Source organism: Arvicanthis niloticus, chromosome 5 (assembly GCF_011762505.2).
Source record: "Arvicanthis niloticus isolate mArvNil1 chromosome 5, mArvNil1.pat.X, whole genome shotgun sequence".
NCBI classification, from domain to species: Eukaryota; Metazoa; Chordata; class Mammalia; order Rodentia; family Muridae; genus Arvicanthis; species Arvicanthis niloticus.
Window position 1 is genome coordinate 43361832 of NC_047662.1, and position 18535 is coordinate 43380366.

At 49.0% G+C, this 18535-nt stretch overlaps 1 protein-coding gene and 1 long non-coding RNA gene across 4 annotated transcripts; one reads left to right on the forward strand and one right to left on the reverse strand.

Moving 5' to 3' along the window:
• Window positions 1-347: 347 nt before the first annotated feature.
• On the reverse strand, window positions 348-18509 carry Cyb5rl (cytochrome b5 reductase like). 3 transcript variants are annotated; one of them, XM_034501675.2, is made up of 7 exons: window positions 18422-18509; window positions 16910-17161; window positions 14711-14859; window positions 11798-11885; window positions 8345-8449; window positions 5054-5257; window positions 348-2013 (listed from the first exon to the last, which is right to left on the reverse strand). In XM_034501675.2, exons 2-7 carry the CDS (start codon window positions 17105-17107, stop codon window positions 1810-1812), a joined length of 948 nt encoding a protein of 315 aa, XP_034357566.1. In that variant the 5' UTR covers window positions 17108-17161; window positions 18422-18509; the 3' UTR covers window positions 348-1809. The 3 variants fall into 3 exon arrangements, with proteins under 3 accessions (XP_034357566.1, XP_034357567.1, XP_076790658.1); XM_034501676.2 differs by having other exon boundaries at window positions 18418-18504; XM_076934543.1 differs by having other exon boundaries at window positions 18413-18488.
• LOC143442389 (uncharacterized) lies at window positions 1748-5972 on the forward strand. Its single transcript, XR_013110534.1, has 2 exons — window positions 1748-1883; window positions 2093-5972. It is a non-coding gene; the product is annotated as an uncharacterized LOC143442389 (long non-coding RNA).
• Window positions 18510-18535: the final 26 nt, after the last annotated feature.

The following is an 18535-nucleotide window of genomic DNA, read 5'->3' on the forward strand; positions in this document are numbered from 1 at the left end:
CCCCTTTCAGAGCTATTTGAGCCAACTTGTGCCCTGGCTGGTGCTCTCCAGCGGAAAGGCTGTACCTAGCTCGGCACGGCTATTTCCTTGGACAGGTGGGCTCCTAGTCCCCCAGAAGCATCCATGAGGATGACCAGTAAGCCCCACCAAGGCACACTGATGAAGTTCTCAGAGGTCCGGGTAGGTGACATGTGTCTTGCCCCGAGTCACAGGTGGGGCAAGGAGAGCTCGTGGGCCCTGTGGGAGCTCTGCCTCTCGGTCTTGTCACACTGTGCTGGGCTGAGACTCAAGAGGAAAATGACCCTGAGGCTGAGGACCCAGGCCAAACAAAATAAAGAGTCTTGACCTGTGTTTAAGCAGCTTTAACTTGCTCATGACACTTGGTTCTGAGAAGTCACACCTAATGCCCTGTAAAACCACGACAGAGGTCCCATGCCCCGAGGTGCAGCATGCAAGCTTCTCATCGCCCAGTTGTTCACCATGGCTGTGCAGTGAACAGGGATTTCTTTGTTGTGATTTTTCAGGGTGGGATAGAAAAGTCCTTTTTGACAAAAACTCCTCCATGCCCCCACTATGAGGATGAGGTAAAAACAGACCTGCTATGAAGGGGGCCGGGCGATCCCTACAGCCACCTTTGCTGCTATCATCCAGGCAAAGTTCCCCAGTGGCCTGCAGAACCCAGTTTGAAAAGCACGGTGTACAAGCACAGGGGTCAGGGGAGCAGGAGATGGGAGACTTGTAGGGCTGTCTTGGCATTCATCTTGGATGAGTCACTCACAGACCTTGGTTTACCCGTTTGTTCACGAGTCTGCTGGACAGGGTTTTCTGACATCTGAGCTCTGCTATGGGGGTGGGATGAGGGGGAGAGAGTGCAACTCCATAGTTATAAATGCCTAATCCTGAGGGCTTCTGGCTCTCAGCTTCTAACATTCCACTGCTGAGCATTAGAAGTCTGGGACTGCCTGTATCTAGCCTGTGCTGGTGCAGCACACTGGGGCCCAGGCTGTGGAAAACAGAATTCATTAAGTCAACGTGATGCCCAGGGGCAGTGAGTTCCCTGGAGAGGGCATGCCCCACGCAGGATAGAGGAGGTGGAGGTGGAGGCTGGGTGGACCTGGATCAACAGCCACTCAGTGGGCAGAGCTGGGAGAGGGACCCAGGTCTCCTGACTCCTGCTCTATCTTTAGATCTCCATAGCAACCGTCGCCAGGGCACGAGAGCTGAAGGCGCGGGCTATGTGGCTGCCTGCAGGAGGGAGGGGCATTTGCCTCTGTTCCTCTTCTTTTGTGGGGAAAGGACTCTGAGCTGGCCTCCTGAGCCAGGAAAGAAACTGAGTGTGAAGCTGATCATGGCAGGAAAGACTTGTCACAGATACAGAGATGATCCAGGCAGGGCCTTGGTCTGAGGACATGGTCAGGTCATAGACCCAAGGACTTTTGCAAGTCGGGTTCACCACACAGGAGGCACAGTTAAGGTCCTCCCAAGAGCTCTGAGCTTTTCCCAAGTCATTTTCTCAGCACTGATGGACTCTGGAAGGATAAGAGGCTCCTCACCCTCGTCCTGTCAACCCCCACCAGCAGGACTCCCGTTTGCTTGGCTTCCTTGGAGCAGTCTTCCCTGACTCCCAGGCTAACTTCTGGCCTCCCTCCACACAGCAGGATGCAGCAGACAGGGAAGGAAGTTCCAAGGGTGGTGACATTTGCCCAAGGTCTCTGGGAAAGTCGGCAGCAGGACCAGGCCTGGACTCCATGTCTTCTGACTCTGGTCTGGGCTCCTCTCTGTACCCCTGATTAAGGTTCAAGGCCAGGGCTAGAAGAGGAAGTAGGAGTCCTCAGTCAGGCCAGCAGACAGCAAACACCTAGCCATGTCCTCAGTAAATGCAGGTGAGCCACAGACTAATGTAAATGGCTTTCTCCGGCAGCAGGCCACCAGCTTATCAACCAGCTTCTGGCCCAGGCGGCCAAAGTGGGTCTTGTCACGGTAGCTCCAGGGAAGCTGTTCTGGGGAGACTTCCTGGGAAGACAAGAGAGAGCAGCGATGACTCCTGAGGGTTCTTAGTATTCACCCAACCAGCTCTTTTCTGCCACTGCAGGACATGGGAGAAACCCTTCACCGAAAGAAGCTCCTAACTTCACTGCCACTGCCATGCTGAGTTCCAAGTCTCTGAGCTATGAGATGAAGACCTAGGCTCTGGAGAACCATGGTCCTGCCAGCCAGAGTAAGAACACAGCCTTGGGGAGGCCCAGGGGCTCTTAGTGTCCCATGTGCTTTCAGGCTTTGTAGCTTCACTTCAAGGTCCGCTAGTGCTGTTCAGGAGCACTCTCTGGTGACCTGGCTCTTCCTACACTCCCTCAAACACTCTCCTTATCTAGTAGAACCCCAAGGGTAGAGCGAGCAGACCTCACCAGTCCATCTCCCCTTCCCATTTCCTAGTTCTCACCAACCCCTTGGTTCCACTGGCCCTACCTGAATTGTGTGCACCAAGATGCACCGAGTCTGGTCACTCCTCAGTGAGGCAGAACCCTTAAACAGGGTGGTAGGGCGCTGTGACGGCAGGAGCACTTGCAGCACCCAGGATCTGCACCCAGGGATGGACTTGCCCATAGGCAGATCCAGCAAGGATGAGTAGGCATTGGGAAAGGGAGGGGACATAGCACACCTGGCAGGGGACAGCAGGAACAAAGGCTAGCACCAGAAAAGCACAGCACAGTTGTAGCTGCAAGCTTGCCCGTGACACCAGGACACAGCATTAGGGAGGGAGGGCCAGCAGATGGAGCTGTCAAGGTCATCAGGCCACTGGGCTTGGGAAGTCCTGAGAACGGTAGGAGCCAGCAAAGGGCTAGGAGCAAGGCAGTGCAGAATGATGGACAGGCTGGCAGGAAGTAGAAGGAGTACTGCCAGGCTCAGGCAGGGAAAGGGGTGACTTGTGTCAAGGGCATGTGGGTGAGTAGAGCCACCTTAGTCACCCTTACTCCTGTGATAAAGCCAGCCAGTCCATACTACTGCCCAACCTTTGGTATCATCAAAGCAGGGCCAGAAGTGAACTTTCACATAACTTTCCAGCCCAGGCTCAAATACCACCTCTTTCATGCGGCATTACTGACCCCACTTGCCTCCATACTGGCCAGCATGTATGTATACTATCCCGATGGACTAAGACAATGGCCTCTGTGCAGGACTAGCTGGGCTGGTGCCCAGCTGTCTGTTGCTGTTACCTTGTTACCTCAGGTTCCACATCTGTGAAAGAGACAGGATGGCAGTACAAGCTTCATGAGACTGCAGTGGGGACTGAAATGCTCTGAATGGCACACAGAGACATATTCAAAGAAAAGCAGTACCCTGGTCAGTTTTGTCAACTTTGATACAAGCTGGAGTCATCTGAGAAGGACCCTCAGTTGAGTAAATGGCTCTATCAGATTGGCCTATAGGCAAGCCTGTGGAGCACATTCTATCTATCTATCTATCTATCTATCTATCTATCTATCTATCTATCTATCTATCTAATCTCCCTCCTCCTCTCTCTCCTGAGACAGAGTCACACTATGTATAGCTTTGGCTGGCCTAGAACTCACTATGTAGACTGACCGCCAACTCAGAGATCTGATTGCTTCAACCTCTCAAGTGCTGGGATTAAAGGTGTGTGTCATCATGCCAGCTCATTTTCTTAACTGGTAACTGATGTGGAAGGGTCCAGCTCACTGTGGTGGTGGTGCCATCTCTGAGCGGGGAGCCCTGGGCTATTTAGTAAGTAAGCTGAACACGCCAGGAAGAAGCATTCCTTCATGGACTCTGCTTTGCTTCCTGTGTTCAGGTTTGAGTTTCTGCCATGACCCCCATTCCAGATGGCCTACAGATGAAGGCTTGACACATCCCTTTCTTTCCCAAGCAGATTCTGGTCATGGTCTCAACTAAGACAGACATCCATGACCAGCTGTCCCTGTCCTCTAGGGCAGGGGGTATCTCACCTTCCTTTGTGTCCCTGGCATCTCTGAGGTTGAGGACAGAGGGAAAGAGAGCTAGGCAGCAGCCAGGGCTGGTGAGTCTGCAGGTGCCTGTGCCCTGTTTCCCTTCCTGGCCCAGGCTTCCGTAGGGCGTATGGCCTTCCCTAGTCCTCTCTACTGCACACCAGCCTTCTGTTTTCTGTCCTACCTTGGGCACTTCTGGCTGCTGCTAATGTTCACCAAACAGACCCTCCAAGTGCATCTCAAAGAGCCTCCTACCTGGGGACAGGTCTGCAGACTCTGAATCTACAAAGCTCTGGAGGGGACAACAATCCAGTTTCCTAGTACCAGCTATGAGGTTGAGGATCATGTAAGTTGTCAGATATTTTCCAGAATTTTCTCAAAAAGGAAATTGAGGAGGGGGTATCTGCAGTATATAAGGCTGACCCTCAAGCTAAGGGAAATGGGGAAGGGGCAGCAGAGAACCCCAACCTAGGGAGTACAGGAAACAGTGAGATTAGACCCTCTAGAAGCAGACAATGGTAACAGAAGGCCTGGCCTGATATGCCATGCTATGGCAAGAGTTGGGGATATGGGGACCCAGGGAGCAGGACATGGGGTGGCTTCCAGCTAGAGAACTTACAGCTCACTGAGTCTGACAGCAGCTGTTCTGCAGCAGTGTGGAGGAACAGGTGGAGGTGGCAGGGATCTTACTAAGGCACTGGCCGGCCAGTCTCCACGGAGCCCCTACTAGGGGCCCGCCTCCTGCTAGGCACCATGGCACATTCTCAGTCATAAAGATGTGAACAGTACTACTGCTGCTTTGACTCCACACAAGTGACCGCAGGGGATGGGTGGGACATGCTGAGGGAAGCAACTACAAATTGGGGTTCAGGAGTGTGAAGCATACAGGGCTCAGTCCTGGCTCCCCCTTGGCCCAGCATCTCTGTAAGCTTGCTTCCTCCTCTGTATGACTGACTTGGTGATGCCTACATTCCACACAGAGCACCTGGGGTTATTACTATAGTACATGGCACAGAGGCTACAGCCAGCTCAAGACAGCGCAAAGGGAATGCAGCCTGTTAGGGGAGAGGTCCTCACCCTGGGCTCACCTGACTGAGGACAAAGAAGGTTCGCACGTTCCAGAACCTGGCCTGTTCCTGGAAGAAGGTCTTCAGGTAGATGCCCTCGAAGGTCTTGAAGCAGCCAACCAAGGTGACAAAGGTCTCATCGTCTTCGTTGTCTGTGATGCTCTGCAGGATAGGCACCATAGGGGCCAGGCCTGTGCCGGCCGCCAGCATGAGAAGCTCGCCATACTAGAGAGCAGGACGGACAGCACAGTGATGGTGGGCAGGCGCTACCCCACATGGATTTCCCTTGGTTTTGCCAAGTGTCCCACCCGTCTCTGCCATGCTCTTCCCCTGGTGCATGAAGACACCTGGATTGTGAACAGCAGGTAAAGCCTGCGGAACACAGCTCATGGGACTCAGGCTCCTAAAGAGCAAAGCCCGACCTGAAAGAGGACTGGCTGCCTTTTAACATTTCTCTACAATGACTCTGCTTACAGCTGGCAAGGACTCACTAACTCCCAAAGCCACTTCCTCTCTCACCAAAGCCTTGCCCCTCCCAACTCCATCCCAGCCTGCTCTCTAGACTGCCCCCTGGCCTAGCCTGTAACTCTGAGCCTCTCTGAAGTAAATGAAGTAATGAATACACCTGCCTAGCATGGCATTATAAGGTAAATTTCTACCCAAGAGAATAGTACCATCAACCCCTCCTCAGTAAGCCCATTTCCTGTCTCCTCTAGGTTCCTTAAAAAAACAGGGCAGGCCTTTTCAAAGTTTGTCTGTCTGTCTGTCTCTGTCTCTTTCTCTCTGTGGTGTGTGTGTGTGTGTGTGTGTGTGTGTGTGTGTGTGTGTGTGTAAAACCCTGTCTGTCCTGGAGTTCACTCTATAGAGCAGTCTAGCCTCATACTCAGAGATCTACCTGCCTCTGCCTCTCAAGTGCTGGTATTAAAGGTATGTGCCATCACCACCCTGCCTTGAAGGTCAGTTTCTTAAAGGTTAATGCCTGACTCACACTGAAAAATATTCACCTTTTCACTCCAGAGATTAGGCATCTGTATATAAATACCAACCATGTGATCTGGGCAAGTTATTTTCCTAATCTGAACCACAATTTCTTCACTGGTGGAGAACAATAATGAGAGTATTTTCCTAAAATAGCTCCTAGCTCAGAATTGCCCTGGGGACCAGATGAGGGAACATAAAGGCCCGGTATGGAGTTGAGGTTTAATCCATTTCTGTTCTCTCCCTGTTAAGCCTGAGATCCTGGGCTGGGTCACCTTCTTCTGCTACAGTGGTCCCTGCAGCCTCCCAGCCTTTGCTCTGTCCCACCCCTCCTTTTCTCTCCTTCTTGCTCAGGTTGTGTTCTAGGACACCTTCCCTAAGCTGGGCTGGGGTTGGGGAGCCCTTCATTTCCTGTACCCCAGTACCCGTGCCTCCCTCATACACTGGCAAATACTACCTGTCTCCTCCTGGATACTAGTGTCTGCCTGTGGCCTGAAGGCAGAGACAGACATTTGTATGGTTGGTTTAACATCTGTGTGTAATCAGACAACTACAGAGCAGGACTGGAAAGAGGGTGGGATCCTGAGTCTTCTCAAGGAGCAAAGCAGGCCCTGACAAAGCTTTGGTGGCCATCTGAATGTGGGAGGCACCATCCTGGCCCTTGCAGTTGGATCTAGGTGAGAAACAAAAGGCTCGGATGTCCCAAGGATGCAAGTCACAGGCAGTGGGAGGCTCCCTCGTGGGGCAAATGGTCAGAAGACCATCTGCTCCAAGCTAGGAAAAGAAACAACATCCACACCCTGTTCTTAAGGGCAGGGACACAGAATAGGGGAACACAATGCAGAGCCAAGCATGGACAGTTCCAGAACCCTGCTGGAGAGTGATAGCATATATACCTGTATGTGTAAGATGGGGGCCCAGGGCCTCACAAGTGCTAGGAAAGTGTTCTATACTAAGATACACCCCAGTCCTAACAGGGCTGGCATGATGATGTCCATATAAGCATGTATATATGTGTTTATACATATGCCCATGTGTGGGATGGGAGAGGGTTTGGAAGTGAGGCTGGCATCCTAGAGAGATGGCTTCCAGGTGCATTTGAGTTTCTTCCCTTTGTCTGTCTCTGATAATTTTTTTTTTGTTAGTGAACATGTTTTGCATTTATAATAAGGGAAAAATACAATAAAAGCTATTTTTAAATTAAACAAAAAGAACGGCAAGGCAAGCATGATTCATTCTTTTCCGCTTGTTTTGGTTTGGGCTTTGTTTTCCTAATTATAAAGGTAATAGGTGTTTATTCCAGATAATTTGAAAAGCATAATGAAGAAAATGAAAATTGCCCATAATCCCTCCCCAAACCTGCTAATATTTCATATTTTTTTCTGTGCATTTTTAGTTAGTTTCCCTACTGGGTATATATTGTTTTGTACTTAGCCTTTATCACTTGCTCCTATAGCATAAGCATAGAGCATCATTAAAGACGTGACTTTAAAGTCTAGGAGAAGGTTGTATCAAGTTCCTGTAACCCAGCGCACTTACTGTTCTCTTAGTTGGGTTCTCAGTTGCCTCTAGTCTTTTGTTATTAGAAATAAAAATGCCACTAACACATGCACAATAAGCAGCATTTGGGTTTTGTCTTGTTATGTTTTTTTTTTTTTTTTTTTTTGGTGTGTGTGTGTGTGTGTGTGTGTGTGTAAGAGACTTCTAGAAGCCGGGCGGTGGTGGCGCACGCCTTTAATCCCAGCACTTGGGAGGCAGAGGCAGGCGGATTTCTGAGTTTGAGGCCAGCCTGGTCTACAGAGTAAGGACAGCCAGGGCTATACAGAGAAACCCTGTCTCGAAAAACCAAAACAAACCAAAACAAACCAAAACAAAAAAAAAGAGACTTCTAGAAATGGAATTTCTGGGTCAAAGGATTCTCAAAACTCTTGATACAAACAACTGGACTTCTTCCCAGGCATGGGGCAGCTGATGAGAAACGACCAGTTCTTTCTGGGAAAGGTAGACAAACATGCAAGCATGCTGTGCAGACAAAGTAAGAGGCTTCCAATCTAGAAGTGAGTGTGGGCTGCACTCAGCTTCCTGAGAAGAAGGTGCAATTGGAACAGCATCTAAGGGTCAGAGGGTGTCAGGATCCTGAACTCAAGTCCTCAAGCCTGATCTGAGGCACAGGTAGCCTTCAGCAGTTCTGGAGTAAAGCAGACAGTGTGTTTATTAGGGCTGGTCCATCTCCTCCCTTATTAAGCCTCACAGCACTCTGGGGTTGGGTAAGTGCTGGAGGAATAGCACAGTGACTTGGGGAAGCTCCTCAGGACTGAAGGAGCTCACACTGACCTTCTTTGGTTCATATAAGAAGCTTCCGAAAGGCCCTCGCCAGAAAGCTCTGTCTCCTGTTCTCCAGGACTCCACATACCGGGACATGAGCCCAGTCTGGTAGCACTTGAAGCAAACACAAGGAATGGTCAGTGGATAGGCATGCACCGCCGCACAAACCCCACTAACTAACACTTGAACCTCCTTCAGCGTGCTCAGTGCCTCCTGAGGGACTCACATGCTGGAGCCATTGTCCACACTGGCATCTATAGCCACACAAGGTGGGCGGTACGGCTGAGATGAGACTCCAATAGACGTACCAACCTTCAGAGAGGCTGCACATCAAAATGCCTGAGGAGGCCATGCAGGGAGTGTAGCCCAGCAAAGAACTGGGTAGAGACTAAAGGCAACTAGCATGCAGTGTCAGAAAGACAGTGGTCTGTCTACCAAGGGATGTTCTTTCTAAGAGGAAAGCTATTTCTCAGGTGCTAGTCTGGGGCATATGTTGGTCTTCCAAGAGATAAGAGGAGGTCCATATTTTTAACAAAAACCCTCCCACTTCTGAAGTCAGCAATAAACTTGTAATTCTGCAATTCTGGGCAGGCTAAAACCAAGTAGATTTGAACACTGGACTCAGTTTTCAGTGTCCGGCTCATTCTACACTACCTCCTGGTGGGATGACTACTAAGCAGGTGAACTGTCTACACTGCCTACCAACACTGTTCTGAGCACTATGCTGGGGTAGCAGACACACAGTTGGCCTGAAACATGGTGACGACATCCAGTGCCTGAACCATGAACATTAGGCAATAAAAATTCCAATCAATTAATTTATGCAGTCAGGCCTACTCTGAAAGGGCTCAAAAGTATCAGAGAGATGTGTCTATACATCTCAGACATAAACACAGTAAAGACAGCTTCACACTCCACGAGGAGAAACCATGAGCCCACGGAGTGAAATAAGGATGGCTTCTTAGAGGTGGAAACTTAAGTTTGGGCAAAACTGGACACCCAGGGTGGGGAGTCATGCAAAAACTCCTGGGATTTGAGGTCACATGTGCAAGGGCACAAGAGCCCAGGTCTCTTGGGAAGAACCAATGGCCATGGGTGGGTAGACTCGGGAACTTGGAAACACAAAACTGGAAGGGTGGTTGGGATGGCCCAAAGCTTGAAGGGCAGACTAGATTTTGCTGTCAGACCTGCCTTTGACCATCCACGACTACCTCCAACACTGTCTGCATGAAGCACAAGGAAGTCCTGGCTCACCTGGGAGATGAGCGGAAGGGAGAGTTTTTACTGGAAACTCTGTGGGGGCACATTTTGGTTTCTGGGCCCAATTTGGGAAAGTAAAAACTCCAGCTATGGGGACTAGAGAAGTGGTTCAGCTCTTAAGAGCACTGGTTCCTCCTCCAGAGGACCTGGGTTTAATTCCTTGCACCAACATGGTGGCTTACCACTGTCCATAAACACAAGACAAAACAAAATAGGCAAAACCCCAGCTATGGCCCTACTGGCCCTAGACAGCACCAAAGAAAAGATTCTTCTGCCACAGAGAGCTTGGTTTGGAGCAAATGCTCAAGAAAAACTAAGACAGCTTTTGTCCTATTACCCAAGAGGCCTTTAAGATGCAGGTTTTTCATTGGTGAAGTGGGGATAATATGGTTTTCTTGAGGTCATGAGTTGAAATGACAACAGTTACAAGCAGTGTACCCAGTGCCTAGCAGGTGCTTGAAAACAGAGCCCTCCTTAGTTTCCTCATGGGAAAGTCAACCCACAAACTCCCACTGCCCTCCCAATTTGCAAAGACATTTCTAGCTCTTTCCAGCCAGTGGCTTAGGGATAATGAGATACTGCTCTGAAGGAGAAAGTCAGCCTTGCAGCTGGGAGGGACCCAGCTGCTCTGGAGAGCTATCTCCAGGCTTATCCTCTCAGCAGAAGCGCCCTAGACAAGCAGCACAGGGAAGCAGGCCATTTGGAGAGGATTTGTGGAATCTCTCAGACAAACAGTAGCGTGCAGAAGGGAGCTCGTCCAGGCTTATGTGGGAAGGAATAAACATTCGGGCTCACAGGCAGGCAAGAAAGCAGGAGCCCAAGTCGGCTCTAGGCCACGGAATCAGGGGCTTGCTCACCCACATCACTCCTTCCCCGACCTCCCACCTCAGGTCCTCTGGGCCTCAGCCTGCTGACTAGTGAACGAGATGACACAGCCTTGTAAGGAGGCTTGGATGTCAAAGCTGTTCTTAAATACTGATGCTTCTTAGGACTGCATGAGGGAACTGTTCTCACATGCAGGCATGTCAGACCTGTGACCTGTGGCCTGTGCCCACAAGCAGCTAAGGATAGCTATGAAAGTGGTCTGACACAAAATTGAAACTTATTTTAAATCATTATTAGTATTTTTGTTTGGGGCTTTGTTAATTCAATTGTTGTGAGCATGAACTTTGTAGATGACAGCATGGTGCTGTGACGGCCGTGCTAGCAGGGCTACAGCAGGTGTGCACACAAAGCTCCACTTGCTGGAAGTCAAATGTCAACGGGTCAGCAGGTCCGTGAAAAACAATCTCTTTAGTCTCTTTGCGCTGGGCCTCTGTGACTGTAACTTACTGCTCAGATCTTGGGTCTCCAGGGCATTCTGTATCCAACCCATTCCACTCATTCCTGACTTTTCCAGTGGCCCAGCTGCCCCACAGAAATCCTCTTCTCTACCACTTGGGCTGAACATAGTTTCCAGAAGGCCTGTTTCCTGTCACCCTTTCTGAAGTCTGGCTATCAGTACTCTTAGCCTAGAATGCCATTCATTCCTTGCCACCATCAGTTCACACTCCTCCTTCAAGGCCAGCCTCCCAGAGAGCATGTCAGAGTAGTTCTGTCTGCAGGGTCTTCATGCCCATTTTTCTCTGGCATCCTGCCCCTTCTGTGCCAGGATGAATGTCTTTCCCATTTCATGCCTCTTCTGCTGTGCTGCTCCCAGCTCTCAGAGCTTTCTCCCCACACTTCTCTTGTTTCTTAGCCCTCAAACACACAGCATCTACCAGGAGGCTGGGCCTGAGTTCCTTGTTTACAGCTGCCCTGTGTTGGGCTGGGTCTCCACTCTCATGGCAAGCATCACATTGTACTGTATTGATCTGATCATTTGTCCTGGGTCCCTCCAGGTCAGGCTGGACTCCTGTGCCAACACACAGTGGTGCAGGGACTTCCTCCCCACTTCTCATCTCAGTACTCTCCTTCCACCAGTACATGGAAGGTGATAAGGTACAGGATTCCCTAAAATCTCCCAATAACATGCCCTCTGAGCACAGCAGCAGCAGCCTTAGAAAAGGAGAAGGAAGAGACCCCCCTCATAAACTGCTGTTCCTTCAAGCCAGCCCATTTTCATGCCAACTCATAGATGGGAAACCCTTCACCCCAAGCAAGCCAGAGATGGAGATATGAGTCCATAGCACCTTGTAGGATCTTCAATAAGAATCGACTCACCTTGATTAGAACGTCAAAGTATCCTTCCGCAGTGACAGGGCTAATGGGAGTGTAGGCTCTCTGGATTTCCAAGCCGTCTACTACACCTCTGGAAAGGAGAAGTGCACAGAGTCGGGCAGTCAGCTATTTAACAATGACACCTCCCCTGCCTGGTTAATGGACATGAAGGGTAGGTTCCAGTCATTCCCAGAAGTCCTCACCAAGGGACAGGTAAGGAACAGCAGAAGGAAGAACAGCGAGCTCACCCCCACCCACGCTGGCTACCTGTGAGACCTGTGTGCAATATTTTATCTCTCAGCAACACCTCCTGTAACAGAGGAGTAGCCATTTAGGTCCTGGTTGTGTGACTTCACTGGAATTAGACAGAACAGTACATCAAAGAGTACACTGAGGCTGTGAGCAGTTTGCAGGACATTACTGTGCTTTCCTTCTCCACTACAAAATAACACAGATAAAAGCAGCTGCTAACAGCTTATGAAACATTACCAGAGACCAGCAAGCATGAGAACTGGAAGAGTTCTCTAAAGGCTGGAGGCCAAAGCCCTGCCAATGTATTGATTGTTTTTACAATGTTAAACAGGTCAGGAGAGCAATCTTGAGTTCTGATAATAGCTATGAGGTATGAATGCCTACTATATATTAGGCATATTACATACCTAATTTCATTTAAAATAACAATCCAGGGCTGCAGAAATGGCTCAGAGCTCAAGAGCTCTCACAGCTCGCAGAGGACCTTGGTTTGGTTCTCAGCACCCATAGTGGGTGGTTCACAACTGCCTGTAATTCTAGGTTCAGGGTACCAATACCTTCTTCTGACTTCCAGGGACACTGCACACACAGTGCACATACATACCCTCAAGCACACGGGCATACACATAAAATAAAAATAAAAGTTAAAATTAAAAAAAAAAAAAAAAAAACAAGCCAGGCGGTGGTGGTGCACGCCTTTAATCCCAGCACTTGTGAGGCAGAGGCAGGCGGATTTCTGAGTTCGAGGATAGCCTGGTCTACAGAGTGAGTTCCAGGACAGCCAGGACTACACAGAGAAACCCTGTCTCGAAAAAAAAAAAAAAATCTTGTAAATGCAGAACGCAGTTTAGAGAAGAAAAGCCCTTGCAAAACTGGCATTGGCCATGGTTCCAAATCCAAGCTCAGTTCTGCTCACCAAAGTATCTCAGGCAGTTAAGTGTGGTGGTGCACCCTGTAGTCCCAGCACTTGGGAGGCTGAGGCAGAAAAACATGAGTTTGAAGCTGGCCCGAAGTACATAATGACTGTGTAAAAACAAACCACAATAAAAAACAAACTCAAAACCCCACACCTAAACAATAATAACAAAAATCCTAACAGCTTCCAGGCACACCCAAGAACTCCTTTCTCTGGCTTCATTGTGTACAAAACATTCACCTCTGGTGTCTACGAAGACTGAAAGGCCCTGTCCAAATGCATCAGATGTAGGGGCACTAGACAGAATGTAAGAAATGTTTATGAAGTATATGCAGAAACCAAGAGCAGAACAAACATGACTCAGAAGCAGAAAGCATGACACCACTTACTGCAGCAGGTAGAGCCTGCTGTGTCTCAGAGGGAATGAGCACGCCCATCTGTGAACTCAGAAGTCTGCTGGAGTCAGGTATTGAAGCAATGAGGAGCACCAGAATCTGTCTTACTGAGTGACATGGTCACATGTATTAGGAATGTCACTGGGTGGCAGAGAGGATGGAGGGGAGTCAGCCTAGGACTAGGGAGTCAGGACACCCTAGAAGCAGGGTGTCCTGGTCACTCCAATTTATGGATGGAGAACTTCAGAGCATTATGGCTTCTCCTGACAGCTGGAATGGTGAGCTTCAAGGATTGCCAGCCAGGTCACAGGCCAGAGCACCTGGAGGCAAGTGGCCAGTCTGACCAGCAGTAAGCTCTTTCTAGTCCCCTCCTGCCTTGTCTTTGGGCCATGCTTTGTGGGTTTTTTTTTTTTTTTTTTTTTTTTTTTTTTTGTGGTTTGTTTGTTGGTTTCTTCTCTTCTTGCTAACTCCATAAGCTCCAGCATTTCTAGGGTTCAGCTCTATGCCCATTTTTCTTCCCACATATGAATATGCTCCTGAATGTTGTCTGGGTGTATGAAGGTATCATACAGATCCATGTTTGTAGCACTGATCTCTCTGCAGAGCCTCACATACCCACAACTGCCTGTCTAAAAGATGATCTCCCAGGAAAGGTGGGGATGGTTCAGGCTGGGGATGCACAGCTCAGAAAAAAGCTCAGAGGACTCTTCTCAGAGGAAAGAACACTAATATAGTTCAGCAGCCAGGCTGTCTAGGCTGGAATCTGGATTCTATGACTTGGTGGCTGTGTGAGTCTGGGAAACTTTTTTGTTTGCTTTCTTGTTTCCTCTTTTATTTTTATCATTACTGTTTTTGAGATAAGATATATAGCCCAGGATAGCCTCAAACTTGAGATGTAGCTAAGGCTGACCCTAAACTTCTAATTCTCTTGCCTCTACCTTTTGCTTGTTCAGGTTCTTTACTCTTCCTGTCCTTTCTATCAGATGCTAATTACATTGGCTCCAAAGACAGACTGCTTGCTTTCAAATCCCAATCCAAGACTTCCTGTGTAACTTTGACCAAGTTCCTGAAACTCTCTGACTTTAGCGTCCTCTAGGGATTTTGTGAAGGTTAAATGAGTTTATGGACCTGAGTAGACAGAACTATGCCTTGGCTAGTAAGTGCTATCAAAGTGCTGCTGTTACCATATATCACAAAAACATTACTGAGCGCCACACCAAGGACCCCGAGTCTTACGCTGCTGTGTCCACCCTGAAGAAGGCAAACAAGGTCAAGCAAGCTCCCCCCAGTTACTTAGCTGGTCAGTGGCAAAGCAGGGCGGCAGACACTGGCCCTCCCGCTACCTGAATGTACCGTAGGATGAGGTGCTGCCCAGGAAGCAGGCCGAGCTGACTGGTCCCAGGTAGTATAAACCGGACAAGATAGGTGTCCTTGGTGACCTTCTCCATGGTGCTGATGTGAAAGGCCAGGAAAGTCTCTGGACTCAGCTTGGTAGAACAACCCTATGACAGGAAAAGATTTGACCTCTAGAGGTCAGACCCAAGGGACACACATTCTTGCTACTTTTCCTGATTTCGATGAGAGCCAGCTCCTGATGTGACAGAGAGTTGGCCCTTGCTTCCTCTTGATCTACAGCATAGTACATGGAGTTTACTCTTCTTGTAAGCTTTCTGTAGCTCCCCACAACTGCAGGACCCAGCACAGGCTCCTAAGCCTACATTCAAGGGAACAGTGGACAACTACAAGCTTCATTTTATTTGCCTCAGAACAGACCTTAGACTTTCATTCCTCCCAAGGCCACCGTCACCGTCTATCTACCTCAAGGTCTTTATGTTCATATCGTATCCTCTATACAAAACACCTGCTCACCCTTCAGATCTATTAAGTTCCAGATCTAGATAAACTGATGGAGCCTTAGAGATGGTCCAATCTAACATCCTTGTATCACACATGGGGAAACTGAGGCCTGAAAGGTCTTAGGTTTGGATTTCCAGAGGAATGCTGGGGTAAACTGTCTTTCTGGGAACAGATTTATTAACACCAGAGACAGATAATATGGCGGGAGTTCCAAAGAAAGTTCAGGCTCACGAACCTAACTCCAGGTTCCTCTTACAGGCTTCAGAGAAAAGGGAGGCTCCAGGTCATGTAGCTGATGAGTATCCCATAATACACACTGGCAGCCGGGTTGTCTGACTCCCAGGAGGCAGGAGAAGGGAAAAAGGTTCGGCCCTTCAGTTACCTGCTTCCATAATACGGAGCCCTGATTAGGGTAGTCGGTAAACTTCCTTTGGGGAAATGAGGGCTACAGAGTCACAGACAGTAACAGTATGGTGCCTGCCTGACATCTGTGGCGGACATCACAGAAGCTGGGAGGGTAGACAGAGAAAGGCTGCAGCAAGTGGGCATGGCCTGAGAAGTCCCTAGTCCAAATCTAACAGCTTATTGTTCGAAGTCAACCATGAGCAGGAACTCAAATTCATGCCCATAGCCCCTAACGTATCAAACACACTCCCCGTGTCTTCTGCAGGAAGCCTTCTCTGAAAACCATGACTACTACTTAGCTTGCCTGTTCTCTCCCCACTCCTCCCCACCCCTCCCCTTCTGTCTCTTTCTCTGAAACAGGGTCCTACATAGCTCAGACTGACCTGACTCCTACTTGGCCAGGGTGGGCTTTGAATCCTTGATTCTTCTGCCTCTAGCTTCTAAGTGCTGGTATTAAAAGAGCATGCCATCACACCTAGTTTTGTATATGCATTTCAAAAGTATAAATTACTAGGGAAAATTGTATATTATTATTACTTCATTACAATTTAAAAGATAAAATTATTAGATTGAAATATGCTGTTTTGGCCAGGTGGTGGTGGCACACGCCTTTAATCCCACCACTCACAAGGCAGAGGCAGGTGGATTTCTGAGTTTAAGGCCAGCCTACAGAGGGGAGTTCCCAGACAGCCAGGGCTATACAGAGAAATTCTATCTTGAAAATCCAAAGAGAAAAAGAGAGCTATTTTGTAAGACTTACCAAATTTTTTAATATCCCTTAATTTTCTGTTATCACAGGTGATTACAGAGCCACTATATACTGAACACATAACTACTGTGAAATGAATGAGGGAGTTAGGAAGGGAAAAGAAAAGTCATTAAGCTCCAGAGTAACGGCAACACCCCTTATTTACCTGTCTGTATAGTACCAAGTTAGTTTGCTCACTCACAAATTCTCAGTGGCTTATAGGGCCTGGGGTATAACAGGTATTTATTTAATGGATATCTGTTGGGTGAAATAATTATTAGGTTTGGGGTTAAACATTACAAATAACTTGGTCCATTTTATAAATGGAAAAATAAAGGCACTACGAAGTGAAGAGACTCAGACTACATCCACATAGCTAATAGGTTGATTTCAGGTCTGGACCTTGCACCTTGGATCTACCTGCTTCCATTATAAGGACTTCTTTCTCTCCACTGCCTAGTCAAGGAAGGCTTCCCATAGCCGGGGCACTGGGCAAGGCAGGGCAGGTGGGGTGATAGATACTACCACTCTGGACTCCTCACCTGGCTCTCAGGTGGCTGCTTCCCACTCAGCAGGCTCCTGTCATTTCTGGTTTTGGCCGTTTCCCATCTTTCCAGGTCTCGGTAATAGAAGTCAAACACACAGGGTGAGCAGCCACTGCCGCAGCACTGGGAGGGCAAGGGCTCCACAGGCTTCAACGTCAGCCAAGCCTCAGCATCAGCATCTTCCCTCTCAGCCATAGTCGGTGGGGCTTGTGCAATATGGGGGATGGGGGGCTCCTCTTTGATGTCAGCCTGAGAGAAGGAAAACATGGGGGTTATACGCTGTTCTCTCTCTCTCTCTCTCTCTCTCTCTCTCTCTCTCTCTCTCTCTCTCTCTTTCTCTCTCTCTCCCCAAGACCCACCAGGCTCTAAGGACAGGGACTGTTTAAGCAGAGGATCTGCTGTCGTATGGGGCACACTTACTACTTACAACTACTGGGGTTTTGTGTGTGTGCGAAATAAATCTTAGCAAAGAAGCGGATTTGGATTCAGAAGACCTTTTCTACTGAGCAAGAAGCTGTTTGACTTCAATCTGAGGCTGAGGCACCAGTGAGAATGAAGTTGGTCGCTTATTCTTCCTGTATTCTGCCAAATGTCTGGCAGACGGGAAGCTCCCACTGACTGGTGAACGTTCACTCTAGGGTCTGGGAGCTAGGTACAGGATTAGGTGCTGGACCTAGCACAGTGTTACATTCATCCAATCAATCCATCTTACAGCATGCTGTGCATCAGATACTTAAGTGAATGGTGTCTCTCTTTATGACAATTAATCTTAGGGTTTGGGGGGGGGGTGCATGTTCCCCTTGTCATTACCAAGCACCTTATTTCTCCTAGTATGTATTCATTTGTTAAACATAAACTGTGCGTCACACAACTGCTCTAGAAGCCAGGGAGAGTTTACAGAACAGTCACTAAACAAAACAAAATTGAATAGCAACTTTGACAGTGGTCAAACAAGAGAAAAGACCTAAGGATATGGGCAGGAAGCATGTGTGTGTTGCCACGTTCACTTTAGTTCACTAACGTACTCACTCGGTGGTCCCTACGCTTTACACATCCACCCATGCTTAGCACAGTAGTGCTAATCCTGTACCCCCACAGCGAGCCTGCCAGAACCAAGTGCAGAACGAAGGAGCAGTTCCCGGCACTGGCCCCGCCTCCGGGAATCAGAAATCTCAGCAGAGCAAAAGTAACTCGCTTTCGGCGCTGGGCGAGGTGCAGTGCCAGCAGTCGGCTGCCGAGCTGGCGTAGAGGTACCCCGGCCACTCGCAGGCTCTGGGAAGCCGCAGTCAGGAGAGTGTAGGCAACAGTGAGAAGGATGGAGAGGAAGGACAGTTCCAGAACTCACTAGGCGTCGGACCTGCTAAGACATTTTAACTCCTAATTTAACAGCGAGGAGACTGGGCCCTCTCAAGTTCTAAATGCCTAATGGTCAAAGACTTCCAACAGTTTGAGGTCCCTACACTCCTCGGCTCTGGCCTCAACCACCACCACTACGCTCACCTTACCTACCACCAAGTCTCTTTCCCTGAGGTGCTTCAGAAACCCCAAGCAAAGAGCACTTTGCAGGTTCCACCAAAAGGATGGGAACTGCCTGAGGGGCGGGAACAAAGCAAGAATATCTTA